At 43.5% G+C, this 23,823-nt stretch overlaps 1 protein-coding gene across 2 annotated transcripts in view; it reads left to right on the forward strand.

The window, feature by feature from the left end:
- The first annotated feature begins 2,467 nt into the window (after positions 1–2,467).
- cbl (Cbl proto-oncogene, E3 ubiquitin protein ligase) overlaps positions 2,468–23,823 on the forward strand; it is a 52,638-nt gene continuing 31,282 nt past the window's right edge. For both annotated transcript variants that reach the window (XM_023966470.2, XM_023966471.2), the window contains exons 1-2: positions 2,468–3,316; positions 20,030–20,277. In XM_023966470.2, coding sequence (XP_023822238.1) covers positions 3,173–3,316; positions 20,030–20,277 — 392 coding nt within the window. In that variant the 5' untranslated portion in view covers positions 2,468–3,172. The remainder of the gene's footprint in view (positions 3,317–20,029; positions 20,278–23,823) is intronic.

A 23,823-nucleotide genomic window follows, 5' to 3' on the forward strand; every position in this document is an offset into this window, starting at 1 on the left:
GACCTGGCCAAGATAAAGCAAAGCAGTGCTACACATAAACAAACGTACAGTCAATAACACAATAGAAAGATCTATGTACAGTGTGTGCAAATGTAGAAGAGTAGGGAGGTAAGGCAATAAATAGGCCATAGAAGCAAAATAATTACAATTTAGCATTAACACTGGAGTGATAGATGTGCAGATGATGATGTGCAAGTAGAGATACTGGGGTGCAAAAGAGCAAGAAGATAAATAACAATATGGGGATGAGGTAGTTGGGTGTGCTATTTACAGATTGGCTGTGTACAGGTACAATGATTGGTAAACTGCTCTGACAGCTGATGCTTAAAGTTAGAGAGGGAGATATAAGACTCCAGCTTCAGTGATTTTTGCAATTCATTCCAGTCACTGGCAGCAGAGAACTGGAAGGAAAGGCAGCCAAAGGAAGTGTTGGTTTTGGGGATGACCAGTGAAATATACCTGCTGGAGCGCGTGCTACGGGTGGGTGTTGCTATGGTGACCAGTGAGCTGAGATAAGGCGGGCTGGGCTTTACCTAGCAAAGACTTATAGATGACCTGGAGCCAGTGGGTTTGGCGACGAATATGTAGCGAGGGCCAGCCAACGAGAGCATACAGGTCGCAGTGGTGGGTAGTATATGGGGCTTTGGTGACAAAATGGATGGCACTGTGATAGACTACATCCAGTTTGCTGAGTAGAATGTTGGATGCTATTTTGTAAATGACATCGCCGAAGTCAAGGATCGGCAGCATGGTCAGGTTTACGAGGGTATGTTTGGCAGCATGAGTGAAGGAGGCTTTGTTGTGAAATAGGAAGCCGATTCTAGATTTAGTTTTGGATTGGAGATGCATAATGTGAGTCTGGAAGGAGAGTTTACAGTCTAACCAGACACCTAGGTACTTGTAATTGTCCATATATTCTAAGTCAGACCCGTCCAAAGTAGTGATGCTAGTCGGGTGGGCGGGTGCGGGCAGCAATCGGTTGAAGAGCATCCATTTAGTTTTACTAGCATTTAAAAGCAGTTGGAGGCCACGGAAGGAGTATATATATGGCATTGAATGTATATACAGTATATATATATGGAATGTATATGGCATTGAAGCTTGTTTGGAGGTTTGTTAACACAGTGTCCAAAGAAGGGCCAGATGTATACAGAACCGTGTCGTCTGCGTAGAGGTGGATCAGAGAATCACCAGCAGCAAGAGCGACATCATTGAAATATACAGAGAAAAGAAAATGTTCTGATGTTCTTACTTGATCTGATTTTAATAGCTAGCATTTCGATGACCATAACGAATAGATAAATATGGTGACAGCGGACACCCTTGTTTAACTGCTCATGTCAATTCAAAACTCTCTGAGAAGTAGCTGAGAGACCTTTACATGGCTATCAGAACGTCACACCAGGGTAAGCCTACACAATACACAGCCCTTATTTTAAGTGTTTCTAAAATCCCCTATGGGAAAAATTTATGGTATCATTACCCTGTTTGACCACTAGGTTTTATGGGTATTACGACACCACTGTGGGGCTCTATAGGCAAAATATGTGCATTGATTGAAACATAACACAGATAGGCCTATGCTATAGTTTAAGACCATCTGCTCTACAATTCGCTCACTGTACATAATTCGAAACAACACTGTAGGCTACTTTTAAACAACACTGTACATAACTCAAGAAGATCTAAATGCATATTCCCAGGGTCACAACTTTCACAACTTTTTTTGAGACACATTCTGAAAATGCACCCCCCAGTGTTATCATTGGAATGTCATACAAAACAGGGGACTGTGTGCTTTAGGACCATGCGGACGCCTCCAAGCGTCGGGTTGGCTGTTTGGAGTGTTTCTTCGACAGGATTAAATAATAATAATGCCCCCCCACTTCGAAAACGAAAATTGCGTCCCTGTACATTCCCACATAGGAATGAAAACTGATATGAAACGGATTTTAGTTCAAATGTTTCACTGGTAAAACTTGAAGAATTTTTATTCACGATTGACAGTGAGAAATGTTTAGGTCTGGGGAAAGGTTTCCAGGGGAGCAGAACGGGCAGTTACCTTCGGAACCAAAGCCTCTGCCGTTATATAACATCTGAATTATCATCTGAGAGAGTTGAAACGACAACGGTACAGACATAGCTTTACGCGTTTTAGTGCCAATTGCACACTTATCATGAAGTAGTACCCATCTAGGTAGGCTACAACATTAAGTATAATGTAATGATTCAAGCCACAGGAGCGGGCACAGGTCAATGTCACCTCAGTTGTTGTTAGGAATTTACAACAAAAACTTGTGTCTGAATTTACACAGCCAAATGTTTTTGGTAGAAAGGAATTTCCGACCATAATTGATGAATTTCTTGAACATGCAGTCTACTGTTACAACAGACGCGCGTGCCTGTATTTTCACCTCGAGATCGCGCATGAAGAGGGCGTAGTTAGAGGAGGTGTTGGGGGCAACATTTGTGCAAGACGGAGGGCAGGGAGAGGTTCTGCAAACGGAAGGGGATGAACAGGAAGAGCACGGGCCGTGCATACAGAGGGGGGGAAACTGCAGGCTGTGTGGATTTTTCTAAATGTATTTATGCACCTCGTCTCTCTTCCGCCTATGTTAATGATTTGTGTTAGCTATGTAAATGTCCCTTTAGTTTATTGGCGCCACCGTCAGCTCTCCCTTCTACCTCAACAGTAAGCGTATTATCAAGCTATCTTGACTGTATCCAGCCTGCCACTGAACTTCCCGTCACTGAGAAGAACGCAGACGGAAAGATCGAGCAGCTGAATAGGAAACATAGGGGTTGTCAATGAGAATACAGTTCAATCTACACGGAGACCAGACGGATAGACAAATCGATATCATTGTCTTTTAGTCGACTAGACGGGTCTGGACTGGCTTGCTTACCAACCTGCGTTGTATTCCTTGCTGAGCACCCAGCTGCAGTTTGCCCCACTCGTCGAGGCTCGAGACAACCACTGGTGGGGGGTTTAATGGGATCCTTGTTTCAATAGAACTCCCTTCTCCCACCCCCCGACGGACCTTCGCTCGAATCCGACTCGGGCGCCCACTTCCCCGGGGGGTGCCGGTTTTTGCTCAGTCTGACTGGGGAAGGAGGGCGCCCCCCCCCCCAGCATTGACTGTCGCTCTGGCCGACCCTAGTGGAGCCTAATATGGCAGGAAATCTGAAGAAAGGCGGAGGACTGATCGGGATGATGAAGGACGCGTTTCAGCCTCATCACCACCTCCATTCCCATCACCAACCTGGGGCCGTGGACAAAAAGACGGTGGAGAAATGCTGGAAACTAATGGACAAGGTGGGTGACTAGCAGTCGGAGAACTATCTATCTAGCTACAGTACCCAGCTGATGATCAGTGGCCCAGGAAGTTAGCTTAGCTAACTTTAGCTAATTTGCTGGCTAGCTTCCTAGCTAACGAGACAGTTTCTAGCTAACTAGATAACATTAGTTAGCTAGGGGTACACTGACCAGCTAGGCTACACCGAATAGTAGAGAAGGTGGTAGCTAGCTAACGTTAATGATCTATAATATATTCTATTCATCTGCAGAATATGTAGCTAGGTGAAGTTAGCTAGAACTGGCTATATGGTTGTAACTAGTTAGCTTAATGCTGGTGTCTGGATTGCTAGCTACGTTAGCCAGCTACCTAGGCATCTAGCTAGCCAATTAACATTAGTTAGCAACATTGACCAATATAATCTCGTGTACATGGGGATGGTGACTCAATACTCATCCCAGATTAGGGTCATGAAAATAGTAACTAGTTAGCTGAGCAAAATTAGGCTTGGGTTTTGATCATACCCACCGAGCTATATTTGACTGTTTAGAACAAGATCTTTCCCATTGACAAAGTTGTTCAATAAGGTTGTAAAATGTGAGATTTAGCTAGCTAAATGTGATTTTAATCTGTAATTTGTATGATCAGATATTAAACACAATCATTGTCTAAACAATGTGCCAACAATCTAACTGCTCGAGTCCAACACTTAGCCGTGGCATCTGAAATCCAGAGTAATGTGCAGCAATGAAATTAATACATGTGAGCATAATAAAGGATTAGCTACATTTACAGCATCACTTCTTGGTAAATGTAGCTGGCTGACCCCTAGTTTCCTGTGTGATTCACACTGAATTATCACAGTGATTCAGAGGACAAGACAGCCTTTTATGTTTGTTTCTCTAGGAGTAGTCTACACATGTTATTCTTTTCTCTTATCCGTAAGAACCCAAGCCCCTGAAGATTGTCATAATGGCACTTTTTTTGGGCCAATTTGCATTTCTTTCCACCAGACAAGCACATCTGCATTGACTCTTTATGAAGAAGAGGTCACTTCACACAAACAGAAAAACAGAAGTGACACTGCAATGTCAGTTCTCCTTTTCTGTTTCAGAAAGTAGCCTGGGCTTCCCAATCAGTGGCACAATGTCTAGTCTGTCTGAGGCAGAGTTGAGGAAGAGGTGTGTGTGTGTTTCCCGCAAGACCTTTGAAATAGAAGAGTTTGTCCACGATGGAGGTTTTGTTGAGAGGAAAACCACTGTGGAACCTGCGATATGTGTTCTTTTGCCTGCTGATTTTAGCAGACTGTTACCCTGTATCAACAGGTCTCTGTCAAGTAGTGTGAGTGCTTCAAGGCAGGATACAACTTTACAAATGACCCCTGTGGAGACTTTGTTTGTTACTGCGGAAACTGGTACCCTATCAAGTGTTCTTCATAGAATTTGTACAGTATGAATGTCCCTCCCCTCTTTCAAAACGGGTTAACAATCATTACACTGACCTTTTTGCATCAGGTTTAACCAATAATAAAAGCTTGTCTTCAGACGGTTATGCTCCATGCACAAGTTAGCCTATCTGCTCATTCAAATATCATGAGGACAACCCGAACAACAGTGCATGCTTTTCATAGATCGGCCTAAGAACGTCAAAGTTCAGTAAAAGTGTTTGAATGGAATATAAGTGTCCTATGGGGTTATTATAGGCTTATTACTCTTCCCATGTTGATTGGGTGTCTCTCTATCTCAATTAAATGTCAATTTAAGGGGCATTATTGGCATGGGAAACAGTCAATATTTTAGTGGTTTTATCATAGCAGGAACCTGCAGTCATGGGTTACGTCCCAAATGGAATCCTATTCCGTATGTGGTGCTGATCAAAAGTAGTGGGCTATATAGAGAATAGGGTGCCATTTGGGATGTAACCCATTACTGCAGGTTTCTGCTATGATAAAACCACTAAAATATTGACTGTTTCCCATGTTTCCCACAGCTGAGAGGCAATCTTCTCTTTGTTTTTGGTTCGGTCCAGGCCACCACGACTGGATGTGTGTGCGTGTGTGCACGTTTAGCCAAGGGCTTATCTGCTCTCTGACAGGACTCATATTCTTGGGTTGGAAGCGCATTAGGGTTTACTGTGACCCCCTCTGTCTGACGTCAGCAGTGCTGCTGCTCAGCCAACCCCCCCACCCATTCTCAACTGGCTACACTCAACACATGGCATGCGTCTCTCTGTATCCATGCGTCTCTCTGTATGCAGCCTTTTAAGCATTCTAGTACAGTTAAATAGTTAACACACACACATGGACGCAGCGGTCTAAGGCACTGCATCTCAGTGCAAGAGGCGTCACTACAGTCCCTGGTTCGAATCCAGGCCGTATCACATCCAGCCGTGATTGGGTGTCCCATAGGGCGTCGCACAATTGGCCCAGCGGCGTCCGGGGTAGGCCGTTAATGTAAATATGAATTTGTTCTTAACTGACTTGCCTAGTTAACTTCTCTAGGATAGGGGGCAGCATTTTCACGTTTGGATGAAAAGCGTGCCCAGAGTAAACTGCCTCCTAATCAGTCCCAGATGCTAATATATGCATATTTTTATTAGTATTGGATTGAAAACACTCTGAAATTTATAAAACTGTTTGAATCATGTCTGTGACTATAACAGAACTTATTTGCCAGGCAAAACCCCGAGGACAAACCATTCAGATTTTCTTTTTGAGGTCACTCTCTTTTCAATGTGCTTTCATTGGGAATTCAGTTTTCTAAGGGACCTTCTTGTAGTTCCTATCGCTTCCACTGGATGTCAACAGTCTTTAGAAATTGGTTGAGGTTTTTTCTTTGAGAAATGAAGAAATAGCCATGTTCAGAATGAGGCTCCAGTGAAGTGTACTGTTTGTCAGAGGCGCGTGACCAGAAAGCATGCTACACATTGTTTTCCTCCGGTATTGAACACAGATCATCCCGTCTTCAATTTTATCGATTATTTACGTAAAAAAATACCTAAAGTTGTATTACAAAAGTAGTTTGAAATGTTTGGACAAAGCTTACAGGTAACGTTTGAGATATTTTGTAGTCACGTTGTGCAAGTTGGAACCGGTGTTTTTCTGGATCAAACGCGCCAAATAAATTGATATTTTGGATATATATCGACAGAATTAATCGAACAAAAGGACCATTTGTGATATTTATGGGACATATTGGGGGTGCCAACAGAAGAAGCTCGTCAAAAGTAAGGCATGAATTATATCTTTATTTCTGCGTTTTGTGTTGCACCGGGAGGGTTGAAATATGATGGTCTGTGATTGTTAGCTGGGGTGCTATCCTCAGATAATAGCATGGTTTGCTTTCACCGTAAAGCATTTTTGAAATCTGACACGTTGGTTGGATTCACAACAAGTGTAGCTTTAATTTGGTATATTGAATGTGTGATTTCATGAAAGTTAAATTTTTATAGTAATTTATTTGAATTTGGCGCTCTGCATTTTCACTGGATGTTGGCCAGGTGTGACGCTACCGTCCCACATATCCCAGAGAGGTTAAATAAAGGTTACACACACACTGACCAAAAATACATTTTTTGGGCATTTTATGTATGTCCCCATTACCAGTAAAACAATCATATTCTTCCTTCACTTACTTGCTGTGCTGTTTCGTTGTTCATTTGTTCAGTCGTTTCATTCTCAACCAGGATTTCATCCTACATGTCAAGCAGTGAAGTTTCAGCTCTCTGTCCGTGGCTTCTCTTCCTCGGTGTACACTGTCACTGTGTCCGTTTCCATCTTGAACAGCTGTGTATGTAACATTTCACACAAACCCTGTTTCTTGTCTGCCTCGAGGTAGCGGTCTTTGTACATAGCATCGAGCATGGTGGCGACACAGTAAAGAGAGAATGCCACCGAATCGCTTTGTTGAGCAGGCGTTTCAATGCCATGACCGAGGGTATCACGTCTGTTGCAGGCACAGTTGATACGCTTATTTCTCGAGTCAGTTGTTCGAATGGAGCTAGCTAGTGTGTTCATGTTTCAAACATGTTCTCAAATGCCATTGAAATGCCAGTAGCGGTATGACATCTGGTCATACATTTGGCAGGAGATTAGCAAGTGCAGCTCAGTTTCCACCTCATTTTGTGGGCTGTGTGCACATAGCCTGTCTTCTCTTGAGAGCCAGGTCTGCTTATTGCGGCCTTTCTCAATAGCAAGGCTATGCTCACTCAGTCTGTACATAGTCAAAGCTTTCCTTAAGTTTGGGTCAGTCACAGTGGTCAGGTATTCTGCCACTGTGTACTCTCTGTTTAGGGCCAAATAGCATTCTAGTTCGCTCTGTTTTTTGTTAGTTGACACATTGGAAAGAATTATCTTTTTGTTTTCTCATGATTTGGTTGGGTCTAACTGTGTTGCTGTCTTGGGGCTCTGTGGGGTCTGATTTGTGTTTGTGAAGAGAGGAATAGCTTGCTTAGGGGACTCTTCTCCAGGTTCATCTGTCTGTAGGTGATGGCTTTGTTATGGAAGGTTTGGGAATTGCTTCCTTTTAGGTGGTTGAAGAATTTAACTGCTCTTTTCTAGATTCTGGTAACTATCGTGTATCAGCCTAATTTTACTTTGCATGCATTATTTGGTGTTTTACGTTGTACACTGAGGATATTTTTGCAAAATTCTGCGTGCAGTCTCAATTTGGTGTTTGTCCCATTTTGTGAATTCTTGGTTGGTTAGCAGACACCAGACCTCACAACCATAAACGGCAATGGGTTCTATAACTGATTCAAGTATTTTTTTAGACAGATCCTAATTGGTATGTCAAATGTTATGTTCCTTTTGACGGCATAGAATGCCCTTCTTGCCTTGTATCCCAGCTCATTCACAGCTTTGTGGACGTTACCTCTGGCGCTGATGTTTAGGACAAGCTATGTCTAGTTTTTTGTGTGCTCTAGGGCAATGGTGTCTAGATGGAATTTGTATTTGTGGTCCTGGCGACTGGATCTTTTTTAGAACACCATTATTTTTGTCTTACTGAGATTTACTGTCAGGGCCCAGGTCTGGCAGAATCTGTGCAGAAGATCTAGGTGCTTCTGTAGGTCCTCCGTGGTTGGTGACAGAAGCGCCAGATCATCAGCAAACAGTAGACATTTTGACTTCAGATTCTAGTAGGGTGAGGCTGGGTGCTGCAGACTGTTCTAGTGCCCTCGCCAATTCCTTGATATATATATATATCATGTATGTATGTATGTTGAAGAGGGTGGGGCTTAAGGTGCATCCCTGTCTCACCCCATGGCCCTGTGGAAAGAAATGTGTTTTTGCCAATTTTAACCTCACACTTGTTTGTGTACATGGATTTCATAACGTATGTTTTTCCCCCAACACCCCTTTCCATCAATTTGTATAGCAGACCCTCATGCCAAATTGAGTGTCAGGCTTTTTTGAAATCAACAAAGCATGAGAAGACTTTGCCTTTGTTTTGGTTTGTTTGTTTGTCAATTAGGGTGTGCAGGGTGAAATTCATGGTCTGTCGTACAGTAATTTGGTAAAAAGCCAATTTGAATTGTACCTGCAAACACCAGTCTCAACGTTAACAGTGAAGAGGCGACTCCGGGATGCTGGCCTTCTAGGCAGAGTTGCAAAGAAAAGCCATATCTCAGACTGGCCAATAAAAAGAGAAGATTAAGATGGGCAAAAGAACACCGACACTGGACAGAGGAACTCCCACTCCTTTTTCTATTCTGGTTAGAGCCAGTTTACGCTGTTCTGTGAAGGGAGTAGTACACAGCGTTGTACGAGATCTTCAGTTTCATGGCAATTTCTTGCATGGAATAGCCTTCATTTCTCAGAACAAGAATAGACTGAGTTTCAGAAGAAAGTTCTTTTGTTTCTGGCCATTTTGAGCCTGTAATCGAACCCACAAATGCGGATGCTCCAGATACTCAACTAGTCTAAAGAAGGGCAGTTTTATTGCTTCTTTAATCAGGACAACAGTTTTCAGCTGTACTAACATAATTGCAAAAGGGTTTTCTCATGATCAATTAGCATTTAAAAAATGATGAACTTCGATTAACTAACATAACGTGCCACTGGAACACAGAAGTGATGGTTGCTGATAATGGGCCTCTGTACACCTATGGAGATATTCCACTAAACATTTGCCATTTCCAGCTACAATAGTCATTTACAAGATTAACGATTTCTACAGTGTTTCTGATCAATTTGATGTTATTTTAATGGACAAAAAATGTGCTTTTCTTTCAAGAACAAGGACATTTCTAAGTGACCCCAAACTTTTGAACTGTATGTGTGTGTGTGAATTAAAGGGGGTTTCCAGCCAAGTAGTCTGCATATTAGATGCAGTAGTTGGTGCACCTCTCCAATCTCTGATAGTTTTAGGTGTCTTTTGCCAGAGGTTACCTCAGCATATGTAGGCTGATGAGCTGAATGATACATGGTGTGGACTGCATCATGTGGTGTACTTCTCTGAAGGACTGTGTTCTGCCTGACCCTAGAGTAGTGGTCAGAGCTGTGTTGTGATGGGCCGGGTCTAGTAGAGCTGTGTTGTGATGGGTCTAGTCTGGTAAATCTGTGCTGTGTTGGGCCATGTCTGGCTCTTCTCTCCTAGGGACGGTGGGGGTACTGTTGTTTCAGAAAGTGGATCCGGGGGGGGGGGGGACTGCTGCTGTGGTGAAGGGTGTGGGTCCCTGCCAAGTGTTGCATCCTTTAGGTCCTTAGCAAAGGTTCTGACACTGTCCTGATCAAGATGTACATTATCGTGTAAGTGTTCAGATGTCAGAGTGGGATGGTGAGCCATTCTGACATTGAGCAGTAAGGCACAGTCCACGGTGATCTGTTGATTTATTTTGTTGATCAACTTTCCTGGGACGTCTTTTCTTGGTAAGACCCAACTATATTGTTTTTTGTGAACATAGCCTGTTCTGCCACTCTTCTCACTGCCCCAGATACTTTTTCACCTTTGCCAGTGTGGAGGATGATGTTGTCAGGGGTGTCAATCCTGGTCTGACTGAGTAGCTGCATTGCGCTCTCTCAGTTGTAGGACACCAAAACGTATACTTCTGGTGTCTAAGGAATACTATTTCCTGGACTAAGAACTTCCCATTTGAATCGATAAGGATTGCAGTTGTGGGTGATTGTCTGGGTGGAGGCTGGTATTCTGACCTGAGCTATGAGCAGACTGGGAGGCTGGTATTCTGACCTGAGCTGGAGCAGACTGGGAGGTTGGTTGGCTGACCTGGGCTGGAGCAGACTGGGAAGCTGGTTGGCTGACCTGGGCTGGAGCAGACTGGGAAGCTGACCTGGGCTGGAGCAGACTGGGAAGCTGGTTGGCTGACCTGGGCTGGAGCAGACTGGGAAGCTGGTGCAGTGTCATCAGGCTATGTGGTGGAGCCCATGCTGCTTGTGCTGGTCTCAGGTTCTGCCTGTTTTGTACCAAGCTGGTGGACAAGTTTCTGAGATGAGTTCCGCTTCTACTTTTAGGGTAGCAAACACATTCTCAAAAGCCTGGAGACTTGAGTCATTGCCTTGTATCAATATAGTTCCATTATTGTATAAGTTGACTGTTTGATATGTGTTGCTCTGGTCAGCTTACAAAAAGCTGATCTGGGGCCTCCTGAGGGGCGCGGTGGTCTAGGGCACTGAATCACAGTGCAACCTGTGCCACTAGAGATCCTGGTTCGAGTACAGGCTCTGTCGCAGCCGGCCGCGACCGGGAGACCCATGGGGCGGCGCACAATTGGCCCAGCGTCGTCCAGGTTAGAGGAGGGTTTGGCCAGCAGGGATGTCTTTGTCCCGTTGCACTCCAGCAAATCCTGTGGTGGGCCGGGCGCGTCCACGCTGCCACGGTAGCTAGGTGTATGGTGTTTCTTCCGACACATTGGTGTAGCTGGCTTCCAGGTTAAGAGGGCATTGTGTCAAGAAGCAGTGCTGCTTGGTTGGGTCGTATTACATGACAGTTTGCTCCTGTATTTCTTTATAAAGTCAGCAAAAAAAGAAACGTCCTCTCACTTTCAACTGCGTTTATTTTCAGCAAACTTAACATGTGTAAATATTTGTATGAACATAAGATTCAATAACTGAGACAAGTTTCACAGACATGTGACTAACAGAAATTGAATAATGTGTCCCTGAGCAAAGGGGGTGTCAAAATCAAAAGTAACAGTCAGTATCTGGTGTGGCCACGAGCTGCATTAAGTACTGCAGTGCATCTCCTCCTCATGGACTGCACCAGATTTGCCAGTTCTTGTTGTGAGATGTTACCCCACTCTTCCACCAAGGCACCTGCAAGTTCCCAGACTTGCTCAATGGGATTGCGAACCGGGCTCTTCGCTGGCCATGGCAGAACACTGACATTCCGGTCTTGCATGAAATCATGCACAGAACGAGCAGTATGGCCGGTGGCATTGTCATGTCAGGAGGAGCCTGCAGGAAGGGTACCACATGAGGGAGGAGGATGTCTTCCCTGTAACGCAAAGCATTGAGATTGCCCGCAATGACAACAAGCTCAGTCCGATGATGCTGTGACACACCGCCCCAGACCATGACGGACCCTCCACCTCCAAATCGATCCCTCTCCAGTGTAACGCTCATTCCTTCGCCGATAAATGCGAATCCGACCATTACCCCTGGTGAGACAAAACTGCGACTCATCAGAGTAGTTCACTTTTTGCCAGTCCTGTCTGATCAAGCAACGGTGGGTTTGTGCCCATAGGCGACGTTGTTGCCGGTGATGTCTGGGGAGGACCTGCCTTACAACAGGCCACATTTTTTGGTGTTGCTACATACAGCTGGAAATAACTTTTGGATATCAGTGCAGGGGTAACTCACCAGCATTACGACCAGGAATACAAATTTCCTGAATTGGATCCTTTGTTCGTACCACCAAGGGCAATTGAACTTATTCCAGAGGCTGCTCCAAAACACCGCCGGTGGAGAAGCGGTATTCAGAGTGGATTTCTAGTCCGACTCAGGAGACGTGCACACCATCCACCGCTTCCGAGTATATTACTCGCTAATGTTCAGTCTCTGGATAATAAAGTAGACGAGCTCAGGGCGAGGGTCTCCTTCCATAGAGACATCAGGGATTGTAACATACTCTGTTTCATGGAAACATGGCTCTCTCGGGATATACTATCCCCGTCCAATCAGCCATTTTGGGTTCTCAGTACATCGCACAGACAGGAATAAATACATCTCTGGGAAGAAAAAAGGCGGGAGTGTATGTTTCATGATTAACCACTCATGGTGTGATTGTGATAACATACAAAAACTCAAGTCCTTTTTTTCACCTGACCTAGAATACCTCACATTCAAATGCTGACTGTATTACCTCCCAAGAGAATTATCTTTGGTTAATCATGATCAAATCTGATCACGACTCCATTTTGCTCCTCCTTTCCTATAGGCAGAAACTCAAACAGGAAGTACCCGTGCTAAGATTTATTCAATGCTGTTCTGACCAATCAAAATCCATGCTTCAAGATTGTTTTGATCACGTGGACTGGGATATGTTCCGGATAGCCTCTAAGAATAACATTGACGAATACACTGATACGGTGACTGAGTTCATCAGTAAGTGTATAGGAGATGTTGTACCCACTGTGACCTATTAAAACCTACCCAAACCAGAAACCGTGGACAGATGGCAGCATTCGCGCAAAACTGAAAGTGCGAACCACCACATTTAACCATAGCAAGGTGACTGGGAATATGGCGAGCTCTGAACCAACTAATATTAATTTGGGGACAGGTCAAAAAGCATTAAACATTTAAGGCAATTTAGCTAGCTAGCTTGCTGTTGCTAGCTAATTTGGCCATGGATATTCAGGTATAATAACAACCAAAGGTCCTCTACTCTGACAATTAATCCACAGATAAAAGGGTAAAGGTTTCTAGTAATCTCTCCTTCTGGCTTCTTCTTTGGACTTTATATGGCGGATGGCAACGAACTTTTGCATTACAACTACCAAGTAGACTGGAGTTTGGACCATCTTTCAATCATCCACGTGGGTTTATGCTCCTAAAAAACATTGAGGAGACGGGAGAAGTGGGATTTGCAGCGCATCAAGCATCACAAATAGAACCAAGTTCTATTTTAGCGCCTGGCTATGCAGACGCTCGTGAGCAGTGTGTTTGCAATGATTGAATAACATGTGCAAGACAGGTCAAAAGCTTTAGAACACCTACTCATTCAAGGATTTTTCTTTATTTTCACTATTATACATTTGTAGAATAATAGGGAAGACATCAAAACCATGAAATAACACGAATGGAATCATGTAGTAACCAAACAAGTGTTGAACAAATCAAAATATATTTTAGATTTGAGATTCTTCAAATAGCCACACTTTGCCTTGATAACAGCTTTGCACACTCGTGGCACTCTCTCAGCCATTTTCATTAAGTAGTCAAGTAAAAGACATATTAACTGTTCAAAGGAGACTGTGGGAATCAAGCCTTCATGGGTCAAATTTCTGCAATTTGGATCCAACTGCCGTGTCTTTGTGAGATGCGGTGTGGGTGAATGGATAATCTCTGCAAGTGTATTTCCCACCGTAAAGCATGGAGGTGGTGGTGTTATGGTGCTTTGCTGGTGACACTGTGATTTATTTAGAATTCAAGGCACACTTAACCAGCATGGCTACCACAGCATTCAGCAACGATACGCCTTCCCATCTCATCATTTAAGCTCTGGGCCTTGGGTCTGAACTCTGCCCTGTGTAACTGGGTCCTGTAATTCCTGACAGGCTGCTCCCAGCTGGTGAAGGTAGGAAACAACACATCCACTTCGCTGATCCTCAACACAGGGGCCCCACAAGGGTCCGTGCTCAGCCCCCTTCGGTACCTCGTTCACCCATGACTGCATGGCCACGCACGTCTCCAACTCAATCATCAAGTTTACAGACGACACAACAGTAGTTGGCCTGATTTACTAACAATGACGAGACAGCCTACAGGGAGGAGGTGAGGGCCCTGTGAGAGTGGTGCAAGGAAAATAAGCTCTCACTCAACGTCAACAAACTACCTGCCCTCCAGGACACCTACAGCACCAGATGTCTCTGGAAGGCCAAAAAGATTGTTAAGGACATCAACCACTAGAGCCATGGCCTGTTCACTGCGCTATCATCCAAAAGGTGAGGTCAGTACAGGTGCATCAAAGCTGGGGCTGGGAGACAGAAGCTGTTTTTCAATCTTAAGGCCATCAGACTGTTAAACAGCCATCACTAGCCAGCTTCCACCAGGTTACGCAACCCTGCACCTTAGTGGCTGCTGCCCTATATACAGTGACTTGAAATCACTGTCCACTTTAATGTTTAAATAATGTTTACATACTGCTTTACTCAACTCTTATATACAGTTGAAGTCGGAAGTTTACATACACTTAGGTTGGAGTCATTAAAACTCGTTTTTCAACCACTCCACAAATTTCTTGTTAACAAACTATAGTTTTGCCAAGTCGGTTAGGACAGCTACTTTGTGCATGGCACGCGTACTGTTTCCACTTATAATTCACTGTATCACAATTCCAGTGGGTCAGAAGTTTACATACACTAAGTTGACTGTGCCTTTAAACAGCTTGGGAAATTCCAGAAAAGGATGTCATGGCTTTATAAGCTTCTGATAGGCTAATTGACATCATCTGAGTCAATTGAAGGTGTACCTGTGGATGTATTTCAAGGCCTACCTTCAAACTTAGTGCCTCTTTGCTTGACATCATGGGAAAATCAAAAGAAATCAGCCAAGACCTCAGAAAATAAATTGTAGACCTCCAAGTCTGCTTCATCCTTGGGAGCAATTTCCAAATGCCTGAAGGTACCACGTTCATCTGTACAAACAATTGTACGCAAGAATAAACACCATGGGACCACGCAGCCGTCATACCGCTCAGGAAGGAGACGCGTTCTGTCTCCTAGAGATAAACGTACTTTGGTGCGAAAAGTGCAAATCAATCCCAGAACAACAGCAGGACCGTGTGAAGATGCTGGATGAAACAGGTACAAAAGTGTCTATGTCCACAGTAAAACGAGGCCTATATCGACAACCTTTTTAAAAGGCCCCTCAACAAGGAAGAAGCCACTGCTCCAAAACCGCCATTAAAAAAGCCAGACAACGGTTTGCAACTGCACATGGGGATAAAGATTGTACTTTTTGGAGAAATGTCCTCTGGTCTAACAAAAATAAAACTGTTTGGCCATAATGACCATCGTTATGTTTGGATGAAAAAGGGGGAGGCTTGCAAGCCGAAGAACACCATCCTAACTGTGAAGCACAGGGGTGGCAGCAGCATGTTGTGGGGGTGCTTTGCTGCAGGAGGGACTGGTGCAATTCACAAAATAGATGGCATCATGAGGGAGGAAAATTCTGGATATATTGAAGCAACATTTCAAGACATCAGTCAGGAACCATTGCTTGGTCGCAAATGGGTCTTCCAAATGGACAATGACCCCAAGCATTCTTCCACAGTTGTGGAAAATGGCGTAAGGACAACAAAGTCAAGGTATTGGAGTGGCCATCACAATGCCCAGACCTCATCCTGTAGAACAATTGTGAGCAGAACTGAAAAAGCGTGTGCGAGCAAGGAGGCCTAGAAACCTGACTCAGTTACACCAGCTCTGTGAGGAGGAATGGGCCAAAATTCACCCAACTTATTGTGGGAAGCTTGTGGAAGGCTACCTGAAACTTTTGACCCAAGTGAAACAATTTAAAGGCAATGCTACCAAATACTAATTGAGTGTATGTAAACTTCTGACCCACTGGGAATGTGATGAAAGAAATAAAAGCTGAAATAAGTCATTCTCTCTACTATTATTCTGACATTTCACATTCTTAATATAAAGTGGTGATCCTAACTGACTTAAGACAGGGAATATTTACTTGGATTAAATGTCAGGAATTGTGAAAAACTGAGTTTAAATGTATTTGGCTAAGGTGTATGTAAACTTCCGACTTCAACTGTATATACTGTATTATATTCTACTGTATTTTAGTCAATCCCACTCCGACAATGCTCAATCTAATATTTCATATATTTCTTAATATCATTATTTTACATTTAAATGTGTGGGTTTTGCTGTGAATCATTTTTAGATACTACTGCACTGTTGGAGCTTGGAACACAAGCATTTCGCTACACCCGCGATAACATCTGCTAAATATGTTTGTGATTTGCTTTTGACTGTCTGCAAGTTGAACATGAATGTAGCCAGTAAGTCTAAGGTAGACACAGATTGTCTCTGTTTTTTGATCTAGCCTTTATACTATATACAAAGAAGAAGCTGACGAAAAAGTAGATGACGAAGTGTAGTTGGGCATAATTTCCCGACAATAATAAATCGTCTTCCTTGTTTCATTCTGATAACGTTACTCATTCATCGCAGAATGCCATGGCATGTGTGTTTTTGTTTATTGATTGTGTTTATGGTTGTGTCTCAGCTGCATACCATGCTTCGCTATATTATTTTTCACCAGATGTGTTAGTAGCTTGAGGAGATTGACAATGGGAAGTGCAAACCCACACACAGCCAAGATGCCAGACTCCGACAAATACAAAATACTTGTAAAAAAACAAAAGTACTGTCAGCCCCTTGCATCAACATCTGCTGTACAGTGCATTCAGAAAGTATTCAGACACCTTCACTTTTTCCACATTTTGTTATGTGAAAGCCTTATTCTAAAAATGTATTAACCTGTTTGGGATAAGGGGGCAGCATTTTCACATTCGGATGAAAAGCGTGCCCAGAGTAAACTTCCTGCTACTCTGGCCCAGAAGCTAATATATGAATAGTATTTGTAGTATTGGATAGAAAACACTCAGAAGTTTCTAAAACTGTTTGAATKATGTCTGTGAGTATAACAGAACTCATATGGCAGGCGAAAACCTGAGAAAAATCCAACCMGGAAGTGGGAAATCTGAGGTTTGTAGTTTTTCAACTCATTGCCTATCGAATATACAGTGTCTATGGGGTCATATTGCACTTCCTAAGGCTTCCACTAGATGTCAACAGTCTTTAGAACCTTGTTTGATGCTAGCTACTGTGAAGGAGGGAKGAAGGAGAGCTGATTGAGTCAGGGGTCTGCCAGAGTGGCATGAGCTGGTCACGCGCACTCATGTGAGAGCATCCTGCGTTCCATTGCAATTCTAAAGACAAAGGAATTCTCCGGTTGGAACATTTATTGGAGATTTATGTTAAAAACATCCTAAAGATTGATTCTATACATCGTTTGACATGTTTATACGAACTGTAATATAATTTTTGGAACTTTTCGTGGGAACTTTCGCCTGGACTTGCCCGTGCCTCGTGAGTTTGGATTGTGAACTGAACGCGCAAACAAAAGGAGGTATTTGGACATAAATGATGGACTTTATCGAACAAATCAAACATTTATTGTGGAACTGGGATTCCTGGGAGTGCATTCTGATGAAGTTCATCAAAGGTAAGTGAATATTTATAATGCTATTTCTGACTTCTGTTGACTCCACAATATTGCGGGTGTCTGCATTGCTTGTTTTTGTCTGAGCGCCGTACTCAGATTATTGCATGGTTTGCTTTTTCCGTAAAGCTTTTTTGAAATCTGACACAGCGGTTGCATTAAGGAGAAGTATATCTATAATTCTGTGCATAATACTTGTATCTTTTATCAAAGTTTATTATGAGTATTTCTGTAAATTGATGTGGCTCTCTGAAAATTCGCCAGATGTTTTCGAGGCACAACATTACTGACCATAAAGCGCCAATGTAAACTGAGATTTTTGGATATAAGTATGAACTTTATCGAACAGAACATACATGTATTGTGTAACATGAAGTCCTTTGAGTGTCATCTGATGAAGATCATCAAAGATAAAATTAATCACTAATCTCTGTTTCTGCTTTTTGTGACTCCTCTCTTTGGCTGGAAAATGACTGTGTGTTTTTGTGACTAGGCTCTGACCTAACATAATCATATGGTGTGCTTTCGCTGTAAAGTCTTTTTGAAATCGGACACGATGGGTAGATTAACAAGAAGTTAAGCTTTAATTTGGTGTATTGCACTTGTGAATGTATGAAAGTTACATATTTCCCAAAAATATTTTTGAATTTCGTGCGCTGCCTTTTCAGAGGAATGTTGTCGAGGGGTTCCGCTAGCCTAGCCATATTAAATACATGTTTTGTTTTCATCAATCTACACACAATACCTCAATGACAAAGCGTTCCTCTGTGGACATGGGAGAACTTTCCAGAAGGACAACTATCTCTGGGGCACTCCACCAGTCAGGCCTTTATGGAATAGTGGCCAGACGGAAGCCAATCTTCAGTAAAAGGCACATGACAGCCCGCTTGGAGTTTGCCAAAAGGCACCTAAAAAACTCTCAAACTATGAGAAACAAGATTCTCTGGTCTGATGAAACCAATATTGAACTCTTTGGCCTGAATGCCAAGCCTGGAGGAAGCCAGGCACTGCTTATCACCTGGACAATACCATCCCTACAGTGAAGTATGGTGGTTGCATCGTCATGCTGTGGGGATATTTTTCAGAGGCAGGGACTGGGAGAATAGTCAGGATCGAGGGAAAGATGAACGGAGCAAGGTATGGAGAGATCCTTAATGAAAACCTGCTCCAGAGCGCTCAGGACCTCAGACTGGGGCGAAGGTTCACCTTCCATACCCAAATAGACTCGAGGCTGTAATCACTTCCAAAGGCACATCAACATATAGTACTGAATAAAGGGTCTGAATACTTATGTAAATGTGATATTTCMGTTTTTTTAATACATTTGCAAACATTTCTAAAAACCCGTTTTTGCTTTGTCATTATGGGGTGTTGTGTGTAGATTTATGAAAACAATTTAATCAATTTTAGAATACGGCTGTAACGTAACAAAATGTGGAAAAAGTCAAGGGGTCTGAATACTTTCCAAATGCACTGTACAAGCCATAACATGATGATTTATAAGAAAACACAGGTCTTCACGTGTGTGTGTGTGTGTGTGTGTGTGTGAGCACATGCACGTGTGTGTGTCCTCTATTACCAGACCAACAGGAAGGCGGAAGCCTGAGATGAGTGTGTTTTCATTTTCTTCACTGTGTTGAAGGCTTTAAAATAGACTCACTTAGCCAACCCTGAATGATACGACCTCAGCACTGATCTTTCACTCGTTCTCCATGCTCTTTTACTAGATCTCCCACTTCTCCTCCGAGAGACTTTTCTCTCTTCCCCTTTGAACCTAGTCCTTACTTGCCTTGATGCTCTGGCAACCCACTGCTGCACAAATCATTGTCAGATAGAGCTGGAGTATTTTACATTCACGCGAAAAGTGGTATGATCAATATAATCCACGTCACACTATCGTAATACCCATGTATTTGTCAAATGGTGTTCAGTGGTAGTTTCATTAGTGATATTGATGGTTCCTTTTCACTGACCATTTTATGTGCAGAAGTTCTGCTTGTGTATGTAGGCTAGTTTAAACACGGTACACTCTTGAAGTTTGTTCAGTTAATGTTAGGGTACTTGTCAGGGTTGTGGTCAATTCACTTCCTGAATTGAAAAGCTATTCATAGGAAACCAATGTGAAACTTTCAATTCAAGAACTAGCATTTTTATTCACTTCCTGAATTGTATTAAAACAGAAAAATGGATCCCAGCTCTGGTATGCATTAGCGTGCTACTCAGTCTCTTCCTCCACGGTTGCTGGCTTCTTATTTGTCTCAGTAAGCTGATTTATCATCTCCCCTAATGTGTCCTATTCTCTCCCTCCATCCAGGTGGTGAGACTGTGCCAGAACCCCAAGCTGGCCCTGAAGAACAGCCCACCTTACATCCTGGACCTGCTGCCAGACACMTACCAGCACCTCCGCACCATCCTGTCCCGCTACGAGGGCAAGATGGAGACGCTCGGCGACAACGAGTATTTCCGCGTCTTCATGGAGAACCTGACCAAGAAGACCAAGCAGACCATCAGCCTTTTCAAGGAGGGCAAGGAGCGCATGTACGAGGAGAACTCGCAGCCCAGGTGAGAGGATTACGTTTTTTGGAGATTGAGGTGGAAATGGAACTTGTTGTTGACGAAATATAGCTACTTTTCCTGTAATACCTAGGTACTTTTCTCAAATCTCAAAATTGCCGTATCCTGATTTTTACGAGACATCAAGAGAATTGCCTCTGTTTTTGTACATCGAGCGAGAATTGGGTTTCGTCATCCTCCTCCTGAAATTCTCTTGTGAGGTAGGTCTGCACCCTGACCTGTGTTGAGGGATACTCCGTTCATTCACTACCAGAATATTATCCCTTTCATGAGCCCAGAGCTAAGCCGAGCTGTGCGGCACTGGCTTTGGTTACACATCCACCATGGGTCCAGGAACCGTAATTGAAGGAACATGGTGAACAGCAAGTATCTGAGCCAGTACGGTTTGRGATGGCACAATAGTAGGATCAACATATTCAGAACCTTTTCAGACTATGTCTGAAGTGAAGTGGGGTGTCCTTTTTGTTGAACCCTTCCCAGTCATAGCATGCAGGTGTAGGGGTTAGCTCTCATCCGTGGGTACGTTTCTTCACCGATCTTAAAATGGAGCAATTTAGGCTTGTACTGAGTAACAGCCTAAGAGAAGGGTGCTGTGGTTTGCACAAGTGAACGTTTGTGGTCAGGATGACGCCGATCTACTTGCCTGTGACTCTGTCTCTGTGTTCACAGCCTTTTTTGTCGGCAGTAGCCCCCAGACCGGCAGGCTATAAGGAGCTAAAGAAACCGCAAAATGTAGTCTAACACATTTTATTTTCTTAATAACATCAACTACAGCAAAAGTCACTCTCTATGCAAAGGTATACATACAAAACAACTTACGGGTGCACACAAACAATGACTACATCTCACACCCCCATCCCTAGTGCCTGTATTATTGTTCGCCACTAGGCCTTAAATTGAATCAATTTAACTAACACTTTTTTTTAAATAATACATTTTGTTTAACAATTTCGTAACGTCTTTTTAGATGACCGAGCTCATTTTTTTGCCGCAGCCCTTGCTGTACACGCATTTGTAGGTCAGGGGTCTGAGTAATCAAGCATCCCAGAGAAGGACTTGTATGCGAAGCCATTAGCAAAGTTGAAACATTCTTGACCGCCCTTTATAAATCCCGTCAGAAATGCAGGATTTGGCCTAAATCTGTGGGGGGGGGAATGGGCTATGACAGGCTGTCATTCAACTTTGCCAACGGCACCCCTTATCATTCCTCCTCTGAGATGCCTGATAACTACGGCCCCAGGTTATACAGTTAAATAGGACGATAGGCTAAGCTTGATTTGCACATATCTATCTTATTGCTGGCCTCTCCCAGCCCAATCGGTTACACGCAGGGGGAGCCTGATTATGATGGCTTGAGTCAAGTATCAATAGCATATCTTTTGTCCATGAACTGATAGACAAATTAGACCCCTGAGCTCATTCAATCTCCAATCTACTCAAAACACTACCCTTTTTATTTTATATATATATATWTTTTTAAACAACTTATGAAAACTGTAGTTAATTTCCTTCTTTTAATGCGATGAATCAGAGTAGCGATGACTCTGTCTGCCTGTAGTTTTTCCACGGCTTCTGTTTTTCCGGACAATGAGTCTCCTTGTGCTGAAACTAAGGGAGAGGAGGCTCCGCTCACAAGTTCATTCCTCTTCTGTCTTCCCCCTAATTGAATTAGCGTTAAGTAATGGGCCCATTTTTTGAACTGTCTTAACCACTCCTTTTGTGAAATACAATTTCATCACTTCGTTACAGAGGGAGTGGGTTCTAGAGCCGGAGCTGGTAATAACCGATGAAGCTCCCCCACACAGGGGCCAGAGACAAAGAGCGCTATTGTGCCTAGGGAAGGGCTCAAATGAGTAGGCTATTGCCCGGTAGTGTGGTTAGTGTGTTACCGTTAGACATGGCTTTAGCTGAGTGGCTTTAGCTGAGTGACACTCCTCCCAGSTCTACGTTACCTTTTTTTACAAGGAGCATGTGTTTGCTTAAGTTGAGAAAATGTAGACGGACACAAAAATTTAGGAGCACAATGAAAAATATTTGAGTTGCTAAAGCTCCTAAATTAAAATTCCATGTCGCGCAGTTAAATATTTAGGGGCGTATGCRACTTTAAAACGGTCGCACTGTAGAGCCCTACTTTACCACTCTCTTTCCTTCTGGATAGGATGGAGATGGTTAAAACAATTTGATACACTGTTAGCTTCAGACTCGACTGAAATTAGTTTCCTGTATCGACATAATGTTCGCTATTCCCTTTCCTCTGGTTGTTAAAGATTGAGCACCATTTAGTGAAAAAKGATGGATGGTAGTTATGAATGATACGTGATGATTACAATGGCCGTTCTCCTCAGACCATTGCAGTACAAAGAGCGATAGAGTGGGTGGATGTGGTGCTGAGATGCATATGCAGATTTCGCCACAATAGTACCCCCGCTAAATTCACCCTTCTATCTATTTTAATTTTGGCGTCCGCCCCTCCATATTTAGGTTTGAGCAGTACAAATCGTTTTTGCTTCTCTTGTACACAGACATACAGACACACAGCCCCCATAGGCTCGCGAGTGGCGCAGTGGTCTAAGTCTAAGCATCTCAGTGCTAGAGGCATCACTACAGACCCTGGTTCGACCCCGTCCGGGTTTGGCCGGGTAGGCTGTCATTGTAAATAAGAATTTGTTCTTAACTGACTTGCCTAGTTAAATAAAGGTTCAATTATTAKACTGTACATCTTTTTTTTTATTCTTAGAACTGTGCATTCAGTGTTCTGACTGTATTGCTGGTTGATTACCACAACCACGGTAGACTGAAAGCCCAGCCTTTTGCTATTTTGAGTTCCGCTTTTTGTGYGGCGGTGGTCTGACATGGGAGTCTAGCTGCTGTGTGAGGGGGCGAGGTGGTGTCTGCGAGAAGGGACCTAATGATTAACAGTGACACACAGTCACAAACTGTGTGCGCCACAGTTTCTTCCCGGTAGCCTGCGAGCTTCCTTTTCCTGTTTCTCACAGGCCAGCTAGTTCCATTTTCTACCCTGCTCAAAGAGAGAGGGGGAGGGTGCACAGCTAACGCTAGCCTGTCTATAACCGCAAAGTCCAGGCTGAGTATGGAGTCAATGTGGGCAGAAAATAGGCACTTCCAACCTCCCCTATATCCAGATATTGTTCTGACCTCCCTGAGCTTTGCTGTTTGATCTGGCTTCCTTGACTAAGCCTATGACGAGCGAGCCATCCTGACTGCTGGTAGTTAATATATCCTGAGGGGAGAGGAAGGACCACAAATGGCATCCCGTTCCCTATATAGTGCACTACTTTTAACCAGGGCCTATGCGGCTTTAGTCAAATGTATTGCACTATGTAGGGAATGGGGTGCCATTTGGGATGTAGTCCCGGGTCTGTAGTCCGAGGCGCGAGGCAAGGCTGTCATTTCAACTCCTAACGCCGTTTTCATATCCACGGGGCAGGAAACCAGAACAACAGTCCGGCTCTCCTTTTTAGCGGGCTGGCTCTCTCATCCTTCTTTCACTCCACGATCCTGGCCTTGTTGGAT

Source organism: Salvelinus sp. IW2-2015, linkage group LG22, assembly GCF_002910315.2.
Source record: "Salvelinus sp. IW2-2015 linkage group LG22, ASM291031v2, whole genome shotgun sequence".
NCBI classification, from domain to species: domain Eukaryota; kingdom Metazoa; phylum Chordata; class Actinopteri; order Salmoniformes; family Salmonidae; genus Salvelinus; species Salvelinus sp. IW2-2015.